At 32.3% G+C, this 19,879-nt stretch overlaps 3 protein-coding genes across 3 annotated transcripts; 2 read left to right on the top strand and 1 right to left on the bottom strand.

The window, feature by feature from the left end:
• Positions 1-7,440, top strand: TRIADDRAFT_61339 (uncharacterized protein; the record flags this gene model as incomplete). The annotated part of the gene is made up of 8 exons (XM_002117320.1): positions 1-106; positions 2,286-2,507; positions 2,684-2,922; positions 3,029-3,215; positions 3,706-4,007; positions 5,837-5,959; positions 6,350-6,538; positions 7,048-7,440. The coding sequence occupies 8 exons, from the start codon at positions 1-3 to the stop codon at positions 7,438-7,440; spliced, it is 1,761 nt and encodes a 586-aa protein (XP_002117356.1).
• A 4,501-nt stretch (positions 7,441-11,941) lies between these two features.
• Positions 11,942-13,567, top strand: TRIADDRAFT_61338 (uncharacterized protein; the record flags this gene model as incomplete). The annotated part of the gene is made up of 1 exon (XM_002117319.1): positions 11,942-13,567. One exon carries the CDS (start codon positions 11,942-11,944, stop codon positions 13,565-13,567), a length of 1,626 nt encoding a protein of 541 aa, XP_002117355.1.
• A 3,913-nt stretch (positions 13,568-17,480) lies between these two features.
• On the bottom strand, positions 17,481-18,278 carry TRIADDRAFT_61337 (uncharacterized protein; the record flags this gene model as incomplete). The annotated part of the gene is made up of 2 exons (XM_002117266.1): positions 17,481-17,622; positions 17,707-18,278. The coding sequence occupies 2 exons, from the start codon at positions 18,276-18,278 to the stop codon at positions 17,481-17,483; spliced, it is 714 nt and encodes a 237-aa protein (XP_002117302.1).
• Positions 18,279-19,879: the final 1,601 nt, after the last annotated feature.

Below are 19,879 nucleotides of genomic sequence, written 5' to 3'. Positions count from 1 at the left end.
ATGACCACCACTATTCACAATACATCGCAATTGAAGAACTTGCCTGATGTACAGACCCGTGCTCTACTTTATGCTTTTTCCGTGCTTGACGATGAAAGTAATGACGGTAAGTCTGGCTATAACTTGTTTTTATCTGATGATTGATCATCATTCGATTCTTTAATCTAAACTTCAATGAATTTCTACTCGTTTTTTATCATGGAGTCATCACTCTCACCTAGTTAGCGAAATCACTTTTTCTGTAAGGGTTAAGGAGAGTCAGCAATTGTTTCGTTTTGACGAGCAATCCAAGTACTGCCAATACCTTCTCAATTTGCAAAATAAAGCAAATTCAATTTATTACCTACACGCAAAATGGATAACCTATGTTCTGTCTATAAAAAAAGCGATCCTTTACGAATATTCTACGGTCATAATAGAGCTGTAGAAATAAACTGTATCTTCATGATCGGTCTTATATGACAGTCAGGAAGAATCAGATAGTTTCGAGCGATATCGAGTTAGTAAAAGACAAAATTAGCAATCATCACGTTATTTTATACATAATTTAAAACTGATGTAGAATCCGCTTTACATCCAATATTTAGCTAGTTTTCTTCTACTCATATATAGCAATATTACAAGGATAACTGATCAGTGCTTTAAATAAGGATATCATCATGATCTTTCGATTCTTAAAGATAGAAATCACCAAGATATTTCACATGTCCATTGAAAGCTTTGTTACTCGATTGTAATGCAAATCTATGTATCAAAGAATCAAGTTGCTTTTAACATATCCATAAAACCCATATCTAGTCATTTATCATTCCATTATAGTGTACGCGCCATAGAACGTGGGGAATCCTAGATATCGTACTGTACAATACTATTTACGGCTTATCTACATCTTATCTACATCTTATCTACTGTTACTAGATTAAGCTTGGCAAGATCACATAGTGCTGTAGATCATTAATTTAATGTTTAAACCTGGCTAATATCCTCATATTCCCTACTTCCGCATTCGTCTATATTGATTCCATTTAGCATACAGGCTGGTATTTTCCTAGTAGTCCATGCTACAAACCAGGTAATATTTTTTTCTTTGCGGCCTAGTGTTCCTTCGTTTGTATGGAAAATAATCTTGTTGGATCCTTCTTTAGACAGCGAGATATAATAAGAATTGACTATGAAGGGAAAAGTCACCCCAGTCCTTTATTGCGATCTACTAAGGCTCTAGGCCAAGATTGCTGAGATCAGACTATTACATGAGAAGATTTACGATAGAGTTATTAATACAATCGATAGAAGGTAACTTGATATTTAGGCACTTAGCTATCTTCCGATTTTCTACTGCCATGTTCGGTTTTATCTTCCATTTCCAACTTACTCCAAGCCATGTCAATCCTTTCCTGTGTACCTTGGCCTTTTAACTTTGTAGCCTAAGCTTCCTTCACGGCCCGTTTAAAATAATCTCATTGATTCCATCTCTAACTAGCAAGAAATAATAGTAAGAATTCACTAGGAAAAGAGAAGCCGTCCTAATTCATTGTGCGATCTATTTTATCTCTAGTCCAAGGAATTTGCTATTAATTCGAAAGATAAATGATAGATGTGTAGGCTTAGCTATCCGCATTTGCTTACTTCCGTATACGTCTATATATTCAATTCTAATTGATTACAAACCGTGTAAGGTTCATCTTTGGTCGAGTCCGATATAACTCAAATTAGATTTCTACATTATAAAATCCTAAATATGGAAATTAGTTTCTTAATATAGTAGATAGAAGATAATTCGATGCCTACGCTTAGCCACCTCTCATATTGCCTACTTCCATATTCGTCTACATCTTAAATTCGAATTTATTACAAGCCATGTAAAACTTTTCCGATCATTGATCCGCGATTGCGATCTATTTAGCTCTAGTTTAAGATTGCTCACATCAGATTTCCATGATATAGAACTCCAAACAGAGAGCTTTGCTAGTTCAGATAGTAGATAATTTGACGGTTAGGCTTAAGTTATTCCTCTCCATTTCCTACTACTGTATTCGCCTATATCTTTAATTGTATGCCATGTAAAGCTTTTCCTCTATACAATAGCAATAAACTTTGTGGCCTAAACTTTTCTCCATTGCCTACCGAAATTAATCTCGTTTATTTCATCTTTATAAAGCGGGAAATATCAGAATGATTAACAAATAATATTAGTTTACCACTTGATACAAAACTAATTGTAAAAGAATCAATTTCTAAAGAGATAATTAATTATTGATTAAACTATATCAACTATCATTAATTAGGAAAAGCCAACCATAGCCAAATATCTGTGATTTGCCAAAGCATAGAGAGTGAATTCCGCACTGGTTTCCCCTTCGATCGCTTATATAATTACGCTGATGATCAGAAACGATATGATTTCCTCAGTTTGAAGAAATATTTAGAAGAATGCTGCCTGGATCGAATTCCGCATTTCGATGATAGCAAGTTCTATAAAGTTTGCTGGGATTTCTATCGTAATCATGGTCAGTTTACCAGCAATATGATATTATAATCCTAGTTTTGTCTAAACTTTCCGTTACCATCTAGCCTTCATAATGTTTCTACACTAGTTCATATTGTGTTCAGTCCAACCCTAATGCACCAAGATCATCTTGAACTTTTGCAGATCACAATTTCATTCTATGTTGTTTCTTGACAGATAAATCTGACCACAATGTGACAAAACTTAAGGCGGATCAGTTATTTAAATTGTGGCAAATTTGCAATGTCATCAATGATCAAACGAATTGCACCACTATTGCTATGGTTGATCTTGTTCCTGTCTTTCAGAAAATTGCTCGCACCCTCGGTGTGCAATGGAATGCCGATGAATTTTATTTGCATCCTCGTCGAGCTGATTTCTGGAAAGTGATTGATGAATTTGGATGTGGTTTATTTGTAAGTAAATTGCAAATATCCTGCTATAGACATCCATCAAACCATGATTCGATTCTATCTAGCCATTCGATCTAATCATAATATCTATCCTCGATATTGAGCATAGGTTAGCGTTGATGATGAATTAATCGAAGAAATTGTCTGCAATCTTTATGACTTTTACGTCTTAAATATTATTAAAGTTGGCTTTCTAAGCAAGAGAGGTCATCGTATGACTAGTATTAGAGATCGTTATTTCATCTTGAAGCACAATGTCCTAGAATATTATACTGAAAACTTGAGGGAAAAGAGAGGTTTGTCTGTTTTCAACTACTAGGACTGTTAGTAACTTCTCCAATCTGGCTTTTTCTTGAATGGATGTACAGCAGATTTTAACATAAGCGATAGATAATTGTAATTATTTCTATCTTTGACTTCAATATTTTACAACGTCATCCTTGTTTGCACTGCAGCATGTGGAAATTAGAATTCTCATTTCATACAGTAGAATAAATTAAAGTTTTATTCATTCTCCTTGTCGTGTATGGTTGATAGCCCTACAAGTGAGCCATTTCATCACATTAGCCATAATCAAAACTTACTTCATTAAGACTTACCGTTTTCCTTTATTCCATATAAATAAGTCTCACTCTAACCGTATTTTGCGGTGACTTAGCCACGCTACCATGAGCATTAGCTTTCATTACCCCTATCTAAACTGAATAAATTGATCTTGATATTGTCCATTATTGAGATTCGTCAAATAGAGCATTCAATTATTCTGTGTAATTTGTATACTTTTAGGAAGTATTGCAATCAATCAGTATACTACTGTGGAATCCAAACCAGCTGAAGGAGGGAAATATTGGTTTGCTGTGACTGACAACAATACTGGAATTGTTTATGATATTTATGCCGTGAGTTATCGATTAAAGATAGATTGGATATATGCAATTCAAACTGCTATCGCAGCGAATCAAAAAAAGAAACTACCAGCTCAGATCCATATTGAACTCGATCGCGAAATGGCTCGTGGCAAATTGTCTGCTTTGCAGTTGAAGGAAATTCAAGCTAAATACAAAGCTTTACTGACAGTACAAACTGATGTAAGCTAGCAACGTAAAAGTATTATACAATGAAGGTTATCCTGTGGTATAATAATTCGATATCTCACAGTTTCCAACCATTTTACTGGAGACTCAATCGTCATTGATGCTAACTATTAAAATTAGATATCATTTAAGGGATGTGTGTCTGCAAATTGATACAATCTAGCTTATGATAGCATTATGTAGTGAGAGTTATACTGTTGTACAATAATCGATCGTTGAAATCTCACAGTTTACAACCATGATAATCTCCAATTAAGAGACAGGGTTGCAAATCGACCTAAGAGAACGATTAGTGGTATTATACAATCAGGGTTATACTGTAATATCATAATCGATCTGAAATTGATTATCTCAAAGTTCACAATTGCTATAATTTAACAGACTTATGGCTACAACAGATAGAAGCTAGCTATGCATAATTTCGTATTTAATCAAGCTTATACCATAATCGATCTGATATTGAATATCTTATAGTTCACAATTGCTATAACTTAATAGACTTATGCATGCTAACTGACACAAACTAGTAATTATACAGTTGCATATTTAATGCGGGTTATACTATCATATATTATAATTAAAGCGAAATTGGATATCTTACAGTTCATAGCTGTTTTAATTTAAATGACTTATGGTTACAAGCTGACATATACTAGCAATGCATAATTTCGTATTAATCAAGATTATACCGTAATATATCATGTTCGATCTGCAATTGATTTTGTTATAGTTCACAATTTAAAAGACTTACGACTACATATTGACTTGAAACAGGAATATATAACTTCATATTTAATCAGGCCTATTTTGTAATATAATTGATCTGAAATGAAACGTCTTACAGTTCACAATTGTTATAATTTAAAAGAATTATGACTACAAACTGATATATATCAACAATATATATGGTACAGTAGTTTCGTATTTAAACAGGACTATACTGCAATAATAGAATCGATCTAAAATTGCCTATCTTACTGTTTACTATGCTTATATTCGTAATTATCGATCTAAAGTTCGATATTTTTTTTAAATTTACAGCTGCTTGGCTGAAATCTTGATCATCATTTATGTTAATCGTTTAAAATCTGACATAATTAAGATATATATGAGTGTAAACGGGTGTAATTTGGCTAAGTGTTATTTTGTGTTGTGGACTATACTGTGAATCATGCATGGTCCGCGATTCGATATCTACGGTACACTACCATTATAGCCTTAATTTTCGTCTATTCTAACTCTTCAAATTAGATAGAATTCACGAGATATGTAACTACATAATCTACAACTTTCTTCAGGTTAATCAATAGTAATGGACTACTCTACTGCATTAGTCCATTTCTTTATAGTTTAAGCAAAATTGCACAATTTTCATATTCAGAAGTAGTTTAGAGAGGTATTCGTACTAACCTATATCGACTAATAAGGCGAGATGTGTTCTATTTAGAAATATTATTGTTTGATCGATAGTTATATACGCGTAAATAAATTTAGTGTGGATCTAAACAATTGATATTGCTTGTGAGCATAGCTAAGAATCCTATTGGTAGAGAAAGTGATGGAACGAATTAGAGAAGAAGTTAGCTCTTTCTAGTTGTCTTTACTTAGTTGTACAATTAATCGTGTGATGCAATAAGGTCATTTTGATAGTATTACAAAAATTGTTGGGTTCCAAATTACAGAAAATTCCATAAAGAGCTTTTGACATAGATACGCATATAGTCTTTAGATATTACCCATCTTAAAATATAAGTATTCTATATTAATAATAATCAAGTAGCCTAACATGCTATTTTCATCTTTTTCTAACTCCTTATTATTAGCTTGCAATGGAAAGTGTTGCACGTGCTGTTGCTGAAGTAAATCTCATAGAAGCTGAAGAGCAACGCGAATTAGCTGAGAAGCAATTGCATGCTGAGCGAGAAATACGACTTAAGGCTGAGGAGGTAAAAGAAACGTAAATGTTACCATCTGTACCTTGCATTATAAGAAATGGAGGCAAAATCTTTTGGTGTTCTCAATATTGCAGTCAGAATAACTAATTTGTCTACATAAGAATGATTGATAGTTTACAATAAATATAACGTAAACGATCCTCTTACATCTTAAAACTGAGAAATATGAGAGCTACATGACTGTATTCTTCGACCATCGGCTCTGGTAGAGTTGGAGAGCCTGTGTTATGAAAATGATTACTCTTCAATGCACTAGACTAGCTAACTCTATCAGAAAAATAGCCCAACCTAAGTAGTCAAATAAACTACTTAGATTACATAGATTGTAGAAAATCGCTAAGAAATCATCTTTAACATATTTAATCCATCTTATTTCGTTAGGAAAATCAAGAGCATAAACAAAGATTAGACAGCCACGCCAAAGAAATACAAGCATTACAGGAATCCAACGTTGAAAAACAGGCAAAATTAGCTCGTGAGCAAAAGAAAAGTGAAGAATTACTACAAAAGAAGTTAGTCAATGAAGAAATGCTACGGCGAATGGAAGCAGAAAAGACGGATTTAGAACAGGTATTACAGATCTAAACTCCTATAGAAAGACTATACAGTATATAGGTATTGATTTCAGCTTTGTCCATATTGACTATTCATCTTTGTTTATCAATTTTTATTGCTATAGTCTTAAATTGCTTTCTTGATTAGAAAGCTCGATCTTCTATCAATGGATAATATTGTATTAAATGAATAATTAAAATTGTATATAGTGAAGAGCGTTGTTAAAATCTCTAATTGTGATTCTGCTATACTAGTTATGGTATAACAGTGACCTATCTCTCTATTTTTTATCTACATAGTGTTACAATCATATTGAAATGCAGCACTGTAGCCTAACATGATACTAAACAGATTCATAGATGCTTTCACATAACTTCTATAAAACATGTATTTAATATACAACTGCGGGCTAGACCGTAGTTTGGTTTTGAACTACTTCAATCAAGTTGTGTTCATACAGAATCATATCTACTCGGAGATATTGGATCAATCGATTCATATATTGCCTATCTTTTATCTTTTAGGCTGTTGCTGAACACCAGGGTTTACTAAAGATAAAAACTGAGGAACTAAAGAAAATACAAGAAGAGCAAGAATCTCGACTTCGGGAAGAGAAAGAATTAAAGGAAAAGCTAGAAGTAATAACAGATGCCAAAGAGAAAAGGAAAAGTTTTCTTCAACTTGCAAACCTAGAAGAAGAATATAAAAATGGTAATACATTATTAAAAAAGACCGAAAACGATATCCAAGGATTAAAGACGAAAGGAACTCATTTAAATACGAAAATTAAAGATTTGAGAAATAAAATTTCCTCCGTGGAAGATCTTAGATTGACTCATCGTGGATATTATGCTGTAGGGCCGGCACCAGTTCCAAAGCCTCGAACAGATCTTGAAAAGAATGGGCTTAAATCATAACTGGCCAACGTGGACCTTATTGATTGCATGTATTTTAATCCTTATTGAATAAATAATATTATTTGTATTGTAGGAAGTAAATGACTATTCATAGTGCCAGGCAAGAGATAGAAAAAGCAATAGCTGTTACCATCCGTTTTGATCGGATATTTCTTGATCATATTATGCTCTTCAAATAGCACTATTTAGCATAGCTACAGCCAATTTTTAACGATATCCACTATTATTTCAACTCATTTATTCTATTTGTTTCATACTGTAATGGAAATATTGTTTAATTTGTTTTCAATCGATGCATGCAATACCATAATAGTTTAACTATTAAACTTTCTCTTTGTTGAACGCAAACCATGAACTAGACGGATACAGCTATTTTTTTACTTTTTATTTTGAAAAATTGATGAAGTGTAGAATCCTTATCGTAAACTTGTATAACAGTATTTTCCTTGTTGAATGAATAGAAGGGTAATTGAATAAGCTTGATCCTTTTGAACGGCATGGATTAAGGTTTTGCTCATAATGGCTTAAGAGTCAGAAATATGGATTAGGAGGTATTGATTACAGACTATGTGAAGCGGATAATATTCATAGTCAATAAAAACTGATAGGACCGATTACCCAAACTCGTCATGGTATCATGCATGATTCATTAGCAGTAGTCATGGTTTTTACTTCTAATATCATTAGGGCTTTAAACACGAATTAATCTTCCAATTTTATCCAAGTGCATCAAGCCATCATCAGCGATTCATGTGCAGTTGTAATTGCTTTCGGTACTTTTAAAACTTTTATACTCTACACAAATTGATCCATTCAATTTCATGCAAACACATTATGGCATCATCAACCGTTCATTAACAGTAGCAATGGCTTTACTTTTGGTATTGTTAAGGCTTTTAAACGCGAATTAATTGATCTATCCAATTTCAGGCATACGCATCGTGGCATTATCAACGATTAATGTAGAGTTGCATTGAGTTTAGATACTGTTAAACGCGAATTGATCTATCTATGTACGTTAAGGATATGAAACACGCAGGCTTACAGAGGCGGGCAGAAGACAGATAAAATAGCAGGTATAATTTTAATGAGATATATAGCTAGATGTAGATATAAATATAGATTAAGAACATGGAATTCGATGTACCATCGAAAACTTTTTTTGGCGACAGCCACAGACCTACAGTACCTTTGGTGATAATTTTATAATACAATTAAAGAAAATTGGCAATATTCAGTATTTGATATTGAGTTAGTTTATCAGCATGTGAGATAAAGTTTCTGCAAAATAATAAAACAACAAGAACGGTTTCTTGTCAACTTCAATTTATGGCATAAATTAGGATCAATTAACAACTGCTAAGGACTATCTAATTGCCATCAGACTATCTAAATTATTCCAAAAAAATTCATCATTTATCTATAATTACAGAATGATTTTTTGGCAGCACAATTCTATAATGCTAATGAAGTCGCAAGATTAGTTCTAAATTGACTATCGTGCAATCTATTCATAATTCACGCTTTTAATTAAGCAGTTACAATATTAATCTCACAGTACTCACATACTTGGTACAATTGAACTATTTATACCTATTTTTACGTAATCTAATAATTTTAATCTTGAGCTGATTTGGAGCTGCATAGTAGCACGAAATTATGATCATTAGTCTTTCACTAATTGCTATGATACAACTTTTAAATTAACCCCAACAATAGCAACAGGAAAATCGAATGTACTAAACATCATCTAGTGGAAATGGTAATTTACTATTGATAGTACTAGATTCTATTCGATAGGTTCTAGTCCATCTGTTCTCATTTTCAAGTTGAGGCTTTATTTCTAGCAAATGAATGTTATAATTTGTCAATGAAATACTTAACTTCCGTTGTTACCCCTTACGATAAGTTAGCAGTGATATAAAAATAAATGACTACTTTAGGTGCTGTTATAAGATTCAAAGTTATCGCAGACCGAACATAAAACTATTCAAGGTTGCATTAATAGATAATAAGGGTAACAGTTTACGGACGAGACTAAATTATCAATTTAATTTATTATAATTGTAAAATATATTGGCTCGCTATGATCATTAGTTACCTAGATCAAATGTAAGCTTAAAGAATTGGAGAGTGCAATTTCTAATGTGTCACTAAATTTTGATTTTACTCTAGATACATACATGTGCAATGCATGCTTCGGCATTATAGCCAGTTAACTTCCCGCAAACAAGTTATTTCGTTTAAACATTTTGCTAAGTATAGTAAATACAGAGATGGATAAAATTCAATTAAACAAAGAAGATCCAAGTTTATATGCGAAAACATTTTAAGTTTCAAGATCCTGGAAACGAAACGCTGCTTCGGGACCGAATATTTTCAAGGTCATTGCGATCCTACGCAGGATGAAGATCAATGATACAGCAAGCCATGTTAAAGAAAAAAATGCGAGAACGGCAGATATCTGAATGAGAAAGTGAGATATTTCAAGCATTTTCATTACAGCAATATCTTCTAAATTTATTTATTAAAATATGCTGTAACCTAAATGGTTAATGAATTGGCTTACAAAAATATATGTGTATAGATGCAGTATTTTGAATGCATGACTATATTAATAAAGTATACGATACAAATCGGAAATCATGTACCGGATCGATATTTCAATAAAGTCCATTACTAAACCTGTTTTGATGTGATCGAAGTAATAGTTCACGGGCATAATGTTGAAAAATTATAACCAAGAATTATAAGGGACTTAAAGGGATAGTTTATAGGTGAACGCAAAAGACTTTAAATGGCATTTTGCATTATTAAGTTGGAATCAAAATATATTTTAAATATACTACAATTGCTAATAAAGCAAACCTTCTAACATTAGAATAATTACCAACTCTAATTTGATTCGTTGGTATTGTAATGAATATATATGTTATATACAAAGCGCCCAAACATTAAATTATCATCATTGAATTATGTAATATTATATCAAATATGCAGTTTTCTATCTAAATGGACAAAGCATCGTTGATAAGATGATTATCGGTCAATTTTTGGATAACTTATCTAATAATAACCACCTCATTGCTAGTAGGTAAACGTTAGTCCAATACCATTGACTGTACGATAGAGTAAAGGATTCTAAATAGTAATCAAGAATTATATTTAACCTGGCACGATAGTTTATACTTCTATGTCAATACGAAGACTTTAAAGTAGCGTTTTGCATTGATAGCTTAGAATTGTAGAATATTTTCAAGGCATAAGCTAATAGAGCTTACTTATAACATCAATGTCATCAGTAACTTGAATTTGATTTGCTAGTATGATAGTAGATGGAAATCTTTTACAAACTAATATAGAAATACAATAACCGGTTGCAATTTATTTTGTCGAACTTTTACATATTAATGAGACTATCCCTTAATTCAATTTTTGCCTCAAGTGAATCACAAGCAAGAGCGTACTTATTATAGAATACGGATGAATCAATTAATGATATGATGTAAGCTATGTTGACCAATAAAAAATCGCTCCTCATTAAAATCAATGAGCCCATTATGATCGTGTATGCTGGCGTATACGAACCCTATCTGCCTATTACTTACCCTATTGCCAACATTAAGCATAATACGCGTTTAGAATTTGGTTTAGTTAATTAATAAATAACATAACCTAAACTGTCTTGACCAATAAAAAATCGCTCCTCATTAAAATCAGTAATAATTCATTATAATCGTATTATGCAGGCGTATACAAACTAATCCTAAGAGCCTGTTCCTTACCCTAAACATGATTTCTTATAGTTTTGAATGTTTGAATTGGTTTACGATATAATCGATATTCAAGTTTTATATTGATATCAATGATGATATAGTGTAATAACATTAATCAGTTTAATTACAAGACTTTAAATTAAAATTAACAGCTATTAGACAGCTTATGCTATTAAAGTATTACTTTTTCCTATGAATTCACTTTCTAGCCACAGTTTACTTAGTCAGTTTCTTCGTATCGATAAATAATACTTGGTAATTAAAATGCTATTGTAATATAGATATTCTGCTAGTGTTGTGCTAATTTTTTATTTGGTCTGATGCTTAATATTTAACTAACTTGACGTCAAATATGCTAATTACGGACTTTATGATGAATTATTTGGATTATCCGTGTCTTGAGAAACTAAGTAGACAAAGATATTAATACTGCACTAAAGCATGTGCAATTTAGTCGCTGCTCTCTGTTAACGCTGATGCAATGATGGATGGGCGCTAACAAACGTTAACTAAGTATAAAGTATCCAATTTTATCGACTTGAATCCATTTCTGATTGAGATAGTCTACGAAATCTTCCTGTATAATGAAAGATCACTATTTTAGATGATACTATCAATCCATTCCATGCATAATCACACCATTAAAGTTTTGTTTTAGGTCAAGAATGGTATAGAAAATTGACTTTTTCACGCTCCATCTCTTCATTGAGGTTCAAAACTGAAATATGGGTAATAAATCTACCAAGTCGAGTTTTCGGAACGAAATCAATTCGCTTCATGAAAAGGGTCGGAAATATCAGCAAGAGTGTAATTATGAACAAGCCTTGATTTATTTCAATAAGGCTATAGCTCAAATCAAGTCGAAACATCATAGTAGTAATCGTCTTTATCAACTTCAATATTATATTTACTTTGACATGGCTGACTCCTATAAAGGGCAAAGTCAATGGAAGGAAGCTAATGAATGGAGTCAAAAAGCAGAAAACTTGGCAGAGAAATTAAAGGATAAAATCAAGATTGCAGAGTGTATCGATAGGCAAGGAGATATCAAACTACTACGAGATGATACTGATGGCGCCCTGAATGATTATAAGAAATCGTTTAAAATGAAATTGAAATCATTAGGCATGGATAGCATCGAGGTCAGTGAGTCCTACAGTAATATTGGCCTTGCTTACAGTAAGCAAGGCAAGTATGATGAAGCCATAGCCATGTACGAAAAATCGCTTCGGTTTCAACTATCGATTAAGGGCAATGATCATCTCGATGTTGCTGAGCTCTCTCATAATATTGGAGACATTTATAGCAAGCAGGGAAAATATGATGAAGCATTATCCGTGTTGGATAAGTCGTTCAAAGCCCAATTGATCAAAGTTGGTGAAAATCATCCCAGTATTAGTATCTTCTACGATAAATTTGGTGGAATTTACAAGCATCAAGGCAAATATGATGATGCACTATCGATGTATAACAAATCACTGAAGATTAAACTAGTACAACTGGGTGACAATCATCCAAATATTGCTATATCCTATCATAATATTGGGCTTGTCTGTAGTAATCAAGGCAAGTACGATGAAGCTCTATCCATGTTGAATAAATCACTACAGATTCAACTAACAAGACTTGAAAAAGACGATCTCTATATTGCAACAACCTATCACAATATTGGAAGTGTTTATGAGAGCCAGGGTAAACATGACGATGCACTGGCTATGTTCCATAAATCGCTCGAGATTCAGTTGACCATCTTTAAGGATGATCATCCAAGTCTTGCTAGCACCTATAACAACATTGGAGAAGTTTACAGCTATAAACACAAGTACGATGATGCTTTATTAATGCATAGTAAATCGTTAAAGATTCAACTAGCAGTTCTTGGAAATCATCATCCTGATATTGCTATGTCGTATAACACCATTGGGCTGATCTATAAGCATCGATACAAGTACAACGATGCTCTAACCATGTTGAATAAATCGCTCAAGATTTACCTCGATTTCCGGGGCGAAAATCATCCCGATGTTGCAATGTCGTATAACAATATAGGAGACGTGCATCGGCTTCGAGGCAATCTTACGGATGCTCTGTCCATGTATAGCAAATCACTGCAAGTTTGTTTAGCAACAGTGGGTGAGAACCATGCAAACACTGCGCAATTATACCGAAATCAAGCAGAAGCCTATCGTCAACTGTCTAAATATTCGCAGGCAATCTCCTGTCTGCAAAAGTCCGTCGCTATTTTACTCAATCTCTATGGAGAAGATCATGCTCAAGTGGTTTTGGATAAGCAAAGAATTGCCCAATGTCACGATCAACAACGCAAATTGGAAGAAGCTGCAAAGCCATGACGATTGATCATCGGCCATCATAACTAAAAGTAGGAAATAATTATAAAGCATTGCTCCTGATACAAAAATCTATAAAAATGAATACAAGCTATGCGTCGCAATCCGGCTCAAAAACAGCCACTGTCGAATTCATTTCTTCAATCTAGTACAGTCGGAAATGCTTTAGTTAGTAATAAAGTTGAGACTAGCCATTTTAATTCAAATACGCGTAGCCATAGAACAGTACCTTGACATAGGCGGCTGCATATGCCATTGAATTAATGGAATCGCCTTGTCTTCCTTATTTTATTAACAATCATTAAATTTTGCATGAAGCTTTATAGAGTGCATTTTGATCTTTTTTTCCGTAAAACTTATAATTATTTTTTAGATTGATTTGAAACATGCTGGTTCATTGTAAACGACTAATTTTTTTTTTTTTACTGTTCGTCAAATAATAAAAGCAGAGATTAAATTAATCTTTAAACTTAATCATCACAGGTCCATTGCATGCTAGGCCAATTCTACGAAACGTTTATGTATAATATAATCAATCAATGTTATTCAAATTGGAGATAATTTTTCATTCAAATACAGTCTAATTGCAATATACTGGTAGTTTGCTAGAGATCAATCTGAATTATATTCACTATGTGTTATTATAGCTATTAATTCACCTTAAGCAGAACGATAATATCTTGTTACTTTTGATTGATGTACTCAACTCGAACACCATATAAGTGCCTCATCGTAAACGCTATTAGGCACAAGAGTGATATTTTTATTCCTCAGATTTGGTAAAGAAGCTTTCAGTGATTTTCCTAGCATTATACAGACTGCTTTCTTCCTGGTTTTTCCACTGGTCTAAGTTATTATATTGATATAGACTGCGATTTTACTATTGTTAAAGAAATGATACGCTGAGTCATGTAATAATTTTAGAGTGCGTTTAATAAATAATGGTCAAAACAGATCTTGATGTTACATAGATGAATACAATATGGTCTAAACTCCTCCATTTCAATCTTTTAATGATAACTTTATACTGGCTAAGGCTAAAAAGAGGTCGCTTTTCGATATCCACCTATCGCGACAGATAGTATTACTTGGGCTTAAAATCAAGTTAGGAGTGTTTTATATCACTGTTAGAACGGGAAAAACGATAAGGAAGAGACAGCCGTACAGAAATGTTGTGTAGTATTAGCATGGCCAATTAGACACTAAACTGTACTTGATATAGATATAGTTATAAATTGATAATTAAACGAAAACGACAAACGCTAACTCTAGCCCATATATCTTAGCTATTTGTAATGCATGATTTGCCAGATTTTGTCAATTATAGCGATAGGAATATATCCTTTGCTAGTAGTGGTAGAATAATGAATGGGAGATACTTTTCATGGAATTATCTTAAGTAGTATTCATATATATGTATTGTGATTATATAACGGTATGCCTCGGCAAGATTATAGCAGCTCTGAAAGTTGCTGATGAACTTTTATGACTATCCTAGGATTAATGTAGTGAATTGATTTTTAGATTGACTATAAATTAACTATCATATGAAAACAAGGCCATAAATTCAACGTATGTAGGCAATATAGTCTATACGATCGTAAATTAACTATCATATAAATATAAGGCCATAAATTCAACGTAGGTAGACAATATAGTCTATATTCTTTTTTCTTTTGATTATATAAAGATTGTTAGTTCGATAATCTGTGAGGTATATCTAATAGCAATTAAGAATTATACAAGAAATAGGAATCGATAATAGGTTCAATAGGTTCGCTCGAGTTAGAGTACTGTGGTCATACCAAGTACAATTCAGTAACAGTATACTGTATAGTTTGCAAGCAATTATGAAAGTAATAACAGGAGTAAATTAGATTGTAAAAATAGTTACAACCGAGATAGAATTAGAAATTAATCGTTTCAGTAGCTTGCATCCAGTGATAGGAAGTTAGGAGTTAAAACATGATGAGAAACATACATATTAGCCTAGGCTTTCGATACACGATGATTAGCGAGTGGAGTGATGAATTAAAAAACTGTAGTCGTTTATCTCACAATCTTTACGCTTTAGATGTTTAGCTCATGCTGTTGACGAGAAAGGTCTTAAAATAACAGTGCCCACTTATTTATTTTTGGCATAAAATGACTGTTGAATATCAAAATCGATAGCAGTCTATAGGCCGGTCTATTCAGCATCATGTCTGTTGTATAAATCAAACTATGGAACACCTCATCAATAAAATAGTTATTTTCTCTCTTCCGAGACTAAACTTTACAATCTGAATTTCAGTCAATTTACAGCCTCAATTGTTGGCTTTTAATAAAATGAAATGCATTCATCAATTCGTTTCTTACAAGATACATGTCACAAAGAGAGAGATAAACTTTGTATCGAAGTTGATCAAGTTCTACAGTCCCTTCGGCGATCACTTTCATGTTGTCTAATGCTAGTCTGTAGCACGATACTACTTTATTAAGACTACTGGATTGATAATATTCTAAACCTATTCTCAATAACCATTCTAATTGTTGAAAGCTGATCGACTCAGTAGATTGGTCATTCATCTTTTCCAATTAAAAATGATACAGCCACATCGAGATTGATCTCTACGTCCAATCTAATAGGATATTAAGGCTTCAGCAAGGCTTAATTAATATAGAATTCAAATTGGAGTTTGTTAAATGAATAAAATTCGAGTTGCGCTAGCTATGCATCTGTACGACAGACATATTCAGCTTAAATTATGTGATTCAACGATGTTGCAAGTACTATTATAACACAGGAACTGCTTCCAATGGGGGTTAAATACAGATACTAGTTTTCGCTAGAATCAAGTCTAGAATCTTCTTTATTATAAATATAACTCAATTTTATGTCATCCTTCTGTATCCGCGAGCACCGATAGAGTGTACATAGGACGATAAGTTTACTGAGCTAATAATTTTATGAAGCCAAACAGTCATTTATAAAATAACCCAGTTGCTGATTATATTTATTTATAAAGTTATCATATAATTACTAATTTTATGCAGCTAAGCAATCATTTCTAAAATAACCAAGTTGAGGACTATTTATAAAGTCATCAATTCAGTACTAATGTTATCAAGCAAACCAGTCATTTTTATAACGTTACTCACTTGATGATTATAAAGTCATCGAATCATTACTAATTTTGTAAAGCTAACCAGTCATTTTATAAAATAATATATTTGATGATTACTTATAAAGTCACCGAATCTTTATCAATTTTATAAACTAACCAGTCATTTTATAAAATAACCTAGTTGATGATCACTTATAAAGCATCTAATTATTATTAATTTTAAACAATTAACCAATCATTTCATAAAATAACCTAATTGATGATTACTTAAAGTGTTACGATTGGGCCTTAAAATATAAGAATTCTAGGTACTCCGGCTCTTAGTACTTCACAGAATGCGAACACAGGAAATAACTGACACCGCACTAAGAGGTTTTAGATGTATTTTATTTTTAAAGCTTACTTACAAATATCAAATTCTACAAGAGCTAGTACTTAATCTTTAAAATACGCTTTTAACTTCCAAATATACTGCAAATGATATTGCAGTTTAACTGGAACATTCATTAGTATGTGGCATTAATATATATTTGCAGAGTAGATAAGAATAACAGTTTTATTAGCTCGTTTTATTTCATGTCTATGTAATTGAAGAAACCAAAATCTTGATCAAATATTGCACAATTGGCTAGCAAAGGCAATATAATACCCTCCTAAATTTCGGTATCCATTTTCAGTTTCTAAATGTTTAAGATAAATCTTTTGATGCTATTTCTATAAGGCAATAGGCAGAGAACGTAAGCAAACGGACTATCTAGTATAATATGAATTATTATTAATGAATGCATCTAAGGTGAACAACAATTCGATTACTCAGATATCCATACAGCTAATAACCAAGTAGCTGCAATTAAACTAAAATGAGATGATAATCCAGCACTATCCGATTTACTAGGAAAGATATTGCAATCAAATTGGTCTTCCGTTGATGTCTTTAAGATCGCAGGTAAACTAAAATTAATTCAAATAGATATTATGAATTAATCAGCAGAGAGCAAGATCTCGCAATAAATTGAAATGGCTACTTAAGCTTACCACTTCAGCGAGGAAGTGCATTCTTCTTTACTCCAGCCAAAGCTAATAATTCGATTTTGATCATGATTGCAACTTACTAGAGAGCGACATAAAAAGTTTGTCCATTGACTAGTACAACTTTGTTCAACTCCAACAAGACTATATGCTAATCGCTGCGCATTAATCGCATTTCCTTGTGCTTTTAAAACTGGAACGATCCAAGAAGGTACGGTAATATTTGGTAAAGCGTGGCAATGAACGGAATTAATGTTGGTTATTGCTGGGTTAACACAGGTAGTAAGACTGTACTGCTTGCCGGACAGGCTGCATAGTGCAGCAGAAGTTCTACCAATGGCAGTAAATAAACCTGTTGGGCATGAATTAATTGATTGGCAAGATTTACTTGTGCTCAGGAATGATAATATTCTAAAATCAGAAGAGCATTGGGGTAATAGTCCTTTACAGACAATATCTCGAGCAGCAGTAACACACGCAGAAGTGTATTTAGATGTTTGAGTATTCATATAATCTACGATATAATTCATTTGCTTAGCAGCTGTATCCACAATATACGATGGAACGGAAGCATTCATAGTGTTGCAAAAGGTTCTAACTTTAATGCTGGGTAGTTTGCATGAGTTTAAAGCGCCATGGTCTATTTCATATTTTAAAGAATGCGATGTAACATCTCTTTTTCCCTAATCGAAATAATAGTTAAACTAAATAAGATACCGAGTTTTTTCCCTTAAATTTGGCGATTTTTATATATTTTATTTGACAAGAATACTATAAGTCCATGCAAATAATAAATTACTAAAATACAAATTCTTACACTTATTAAATCTAACATATACTTAAAGGTAAAAAAAATGAGATACATCACTCTAACCTTATTTCCATGGGCTAAAGAATTGAAACCAAGGATTGCTAATAAAATGACAGTAATCGCTTTCATTCTTTTCAGTTCACTGTATCGTTAATCTTTTCTCCCTAGTATTGCCAATATAAAAACATAAATTATATTAATTAAAGCCAGAAATAATGAAATTAGAACAAATTTCAAGTGACTAAGTACACAATTGAAGAAACATTTACTTGACATTCAATAGAATAAATAGCAAAAACACCATGTTGTAGTTGGAGTTTTGCAACACATAAGGTTGCTGTATGAATATAAAAATATCCGAGAGTGTTAATGATTATAGATGTGATCTTGCTATAATGTAAAATGTCTATGATCAATTTGGCAATATTTGATATTTGTTCATTTTTCAGCAACACAGTTAGTACAATGGAGTCTGTAATTGCTACCAAAATTAACATTATAGATGTAATTGCTCGACAATTTATTTATTCGACTTGGAAAAGCATTTACCAATTAATGTGCATTGCTTTATTTTATCAGCCCCTAGACGAGACGGATTTCCTAAATATCTTATTTTCCATTTAAATTTTACGATACAGCATTAAATGGATTTTATAAACGATTCAGGAAAATAAAATGAAAAAAAAGATATTATACTAGACTAGATAATGGCCTTGTTTGGTTCATTCGCACATTTACGCGTTTAATATTCTGCTACAATACGTTGTATACTGCGTTTATTGGCAGTTATTTGCAATTTATTTATTTTGGGATATTTTTTATCATGCTCAATCTATCGGTATTACCTAGTGCGACAAAACATTTTTTCGTTTTGACAAAATACCAATATCTAGCAATATCAGTTTACATTATAAGAGGCTATAAAGGTAGATTAATAAAAAAATTAAAATTAATCTTCTATGATTAATTATTTCTAAATCAAAAATCATAAATATGAGTAAGTACTTTTGTCGATCTAAAGATACAATCAACAAATAAAGCGGATTAAAAGTAATGAAGGTGTTACCGTTACTTAGAGATTAAATAATCAATCATTAAGTTATCTTATACCGAAATTGAATATGATCATTACGTGCTATGTCAACAATTATGAGATTGTTAATTTCGAAATCGCAACTTGGCTGATCTGAAATAACAAAATGAATCTTACTATTAAGAATTTAGTGTCTTTATAAAATATTGACTAGAAAAAAGTTTTAGTCTACGATGGCAGCAGCTACTTACATTATAGGCATAATTTAAACGCAAAAAATAAGTGCATTTGATAGTTCATGTAAACTACCAATATATTATATTGGCATACTTTGG

The sequence above is a fragment of the Trichoplax adhaerens genome, genomic scaffold (assembly GCF_000150275.1).
Source record: "Trichoplax adhaerens TRIADscaffold_23 genomic scaffold, whole genome shotgun sequence".
NCBI lineage: Eukaryota > Metazoa > Placozoa > Uniplacotomia > Trichoplacea > Trichoplacidae > Trichoplax > Trichoplax adhaerens.
This window is presented reverse-complemented; position numbering and strand designations above follow the sequence as displayed.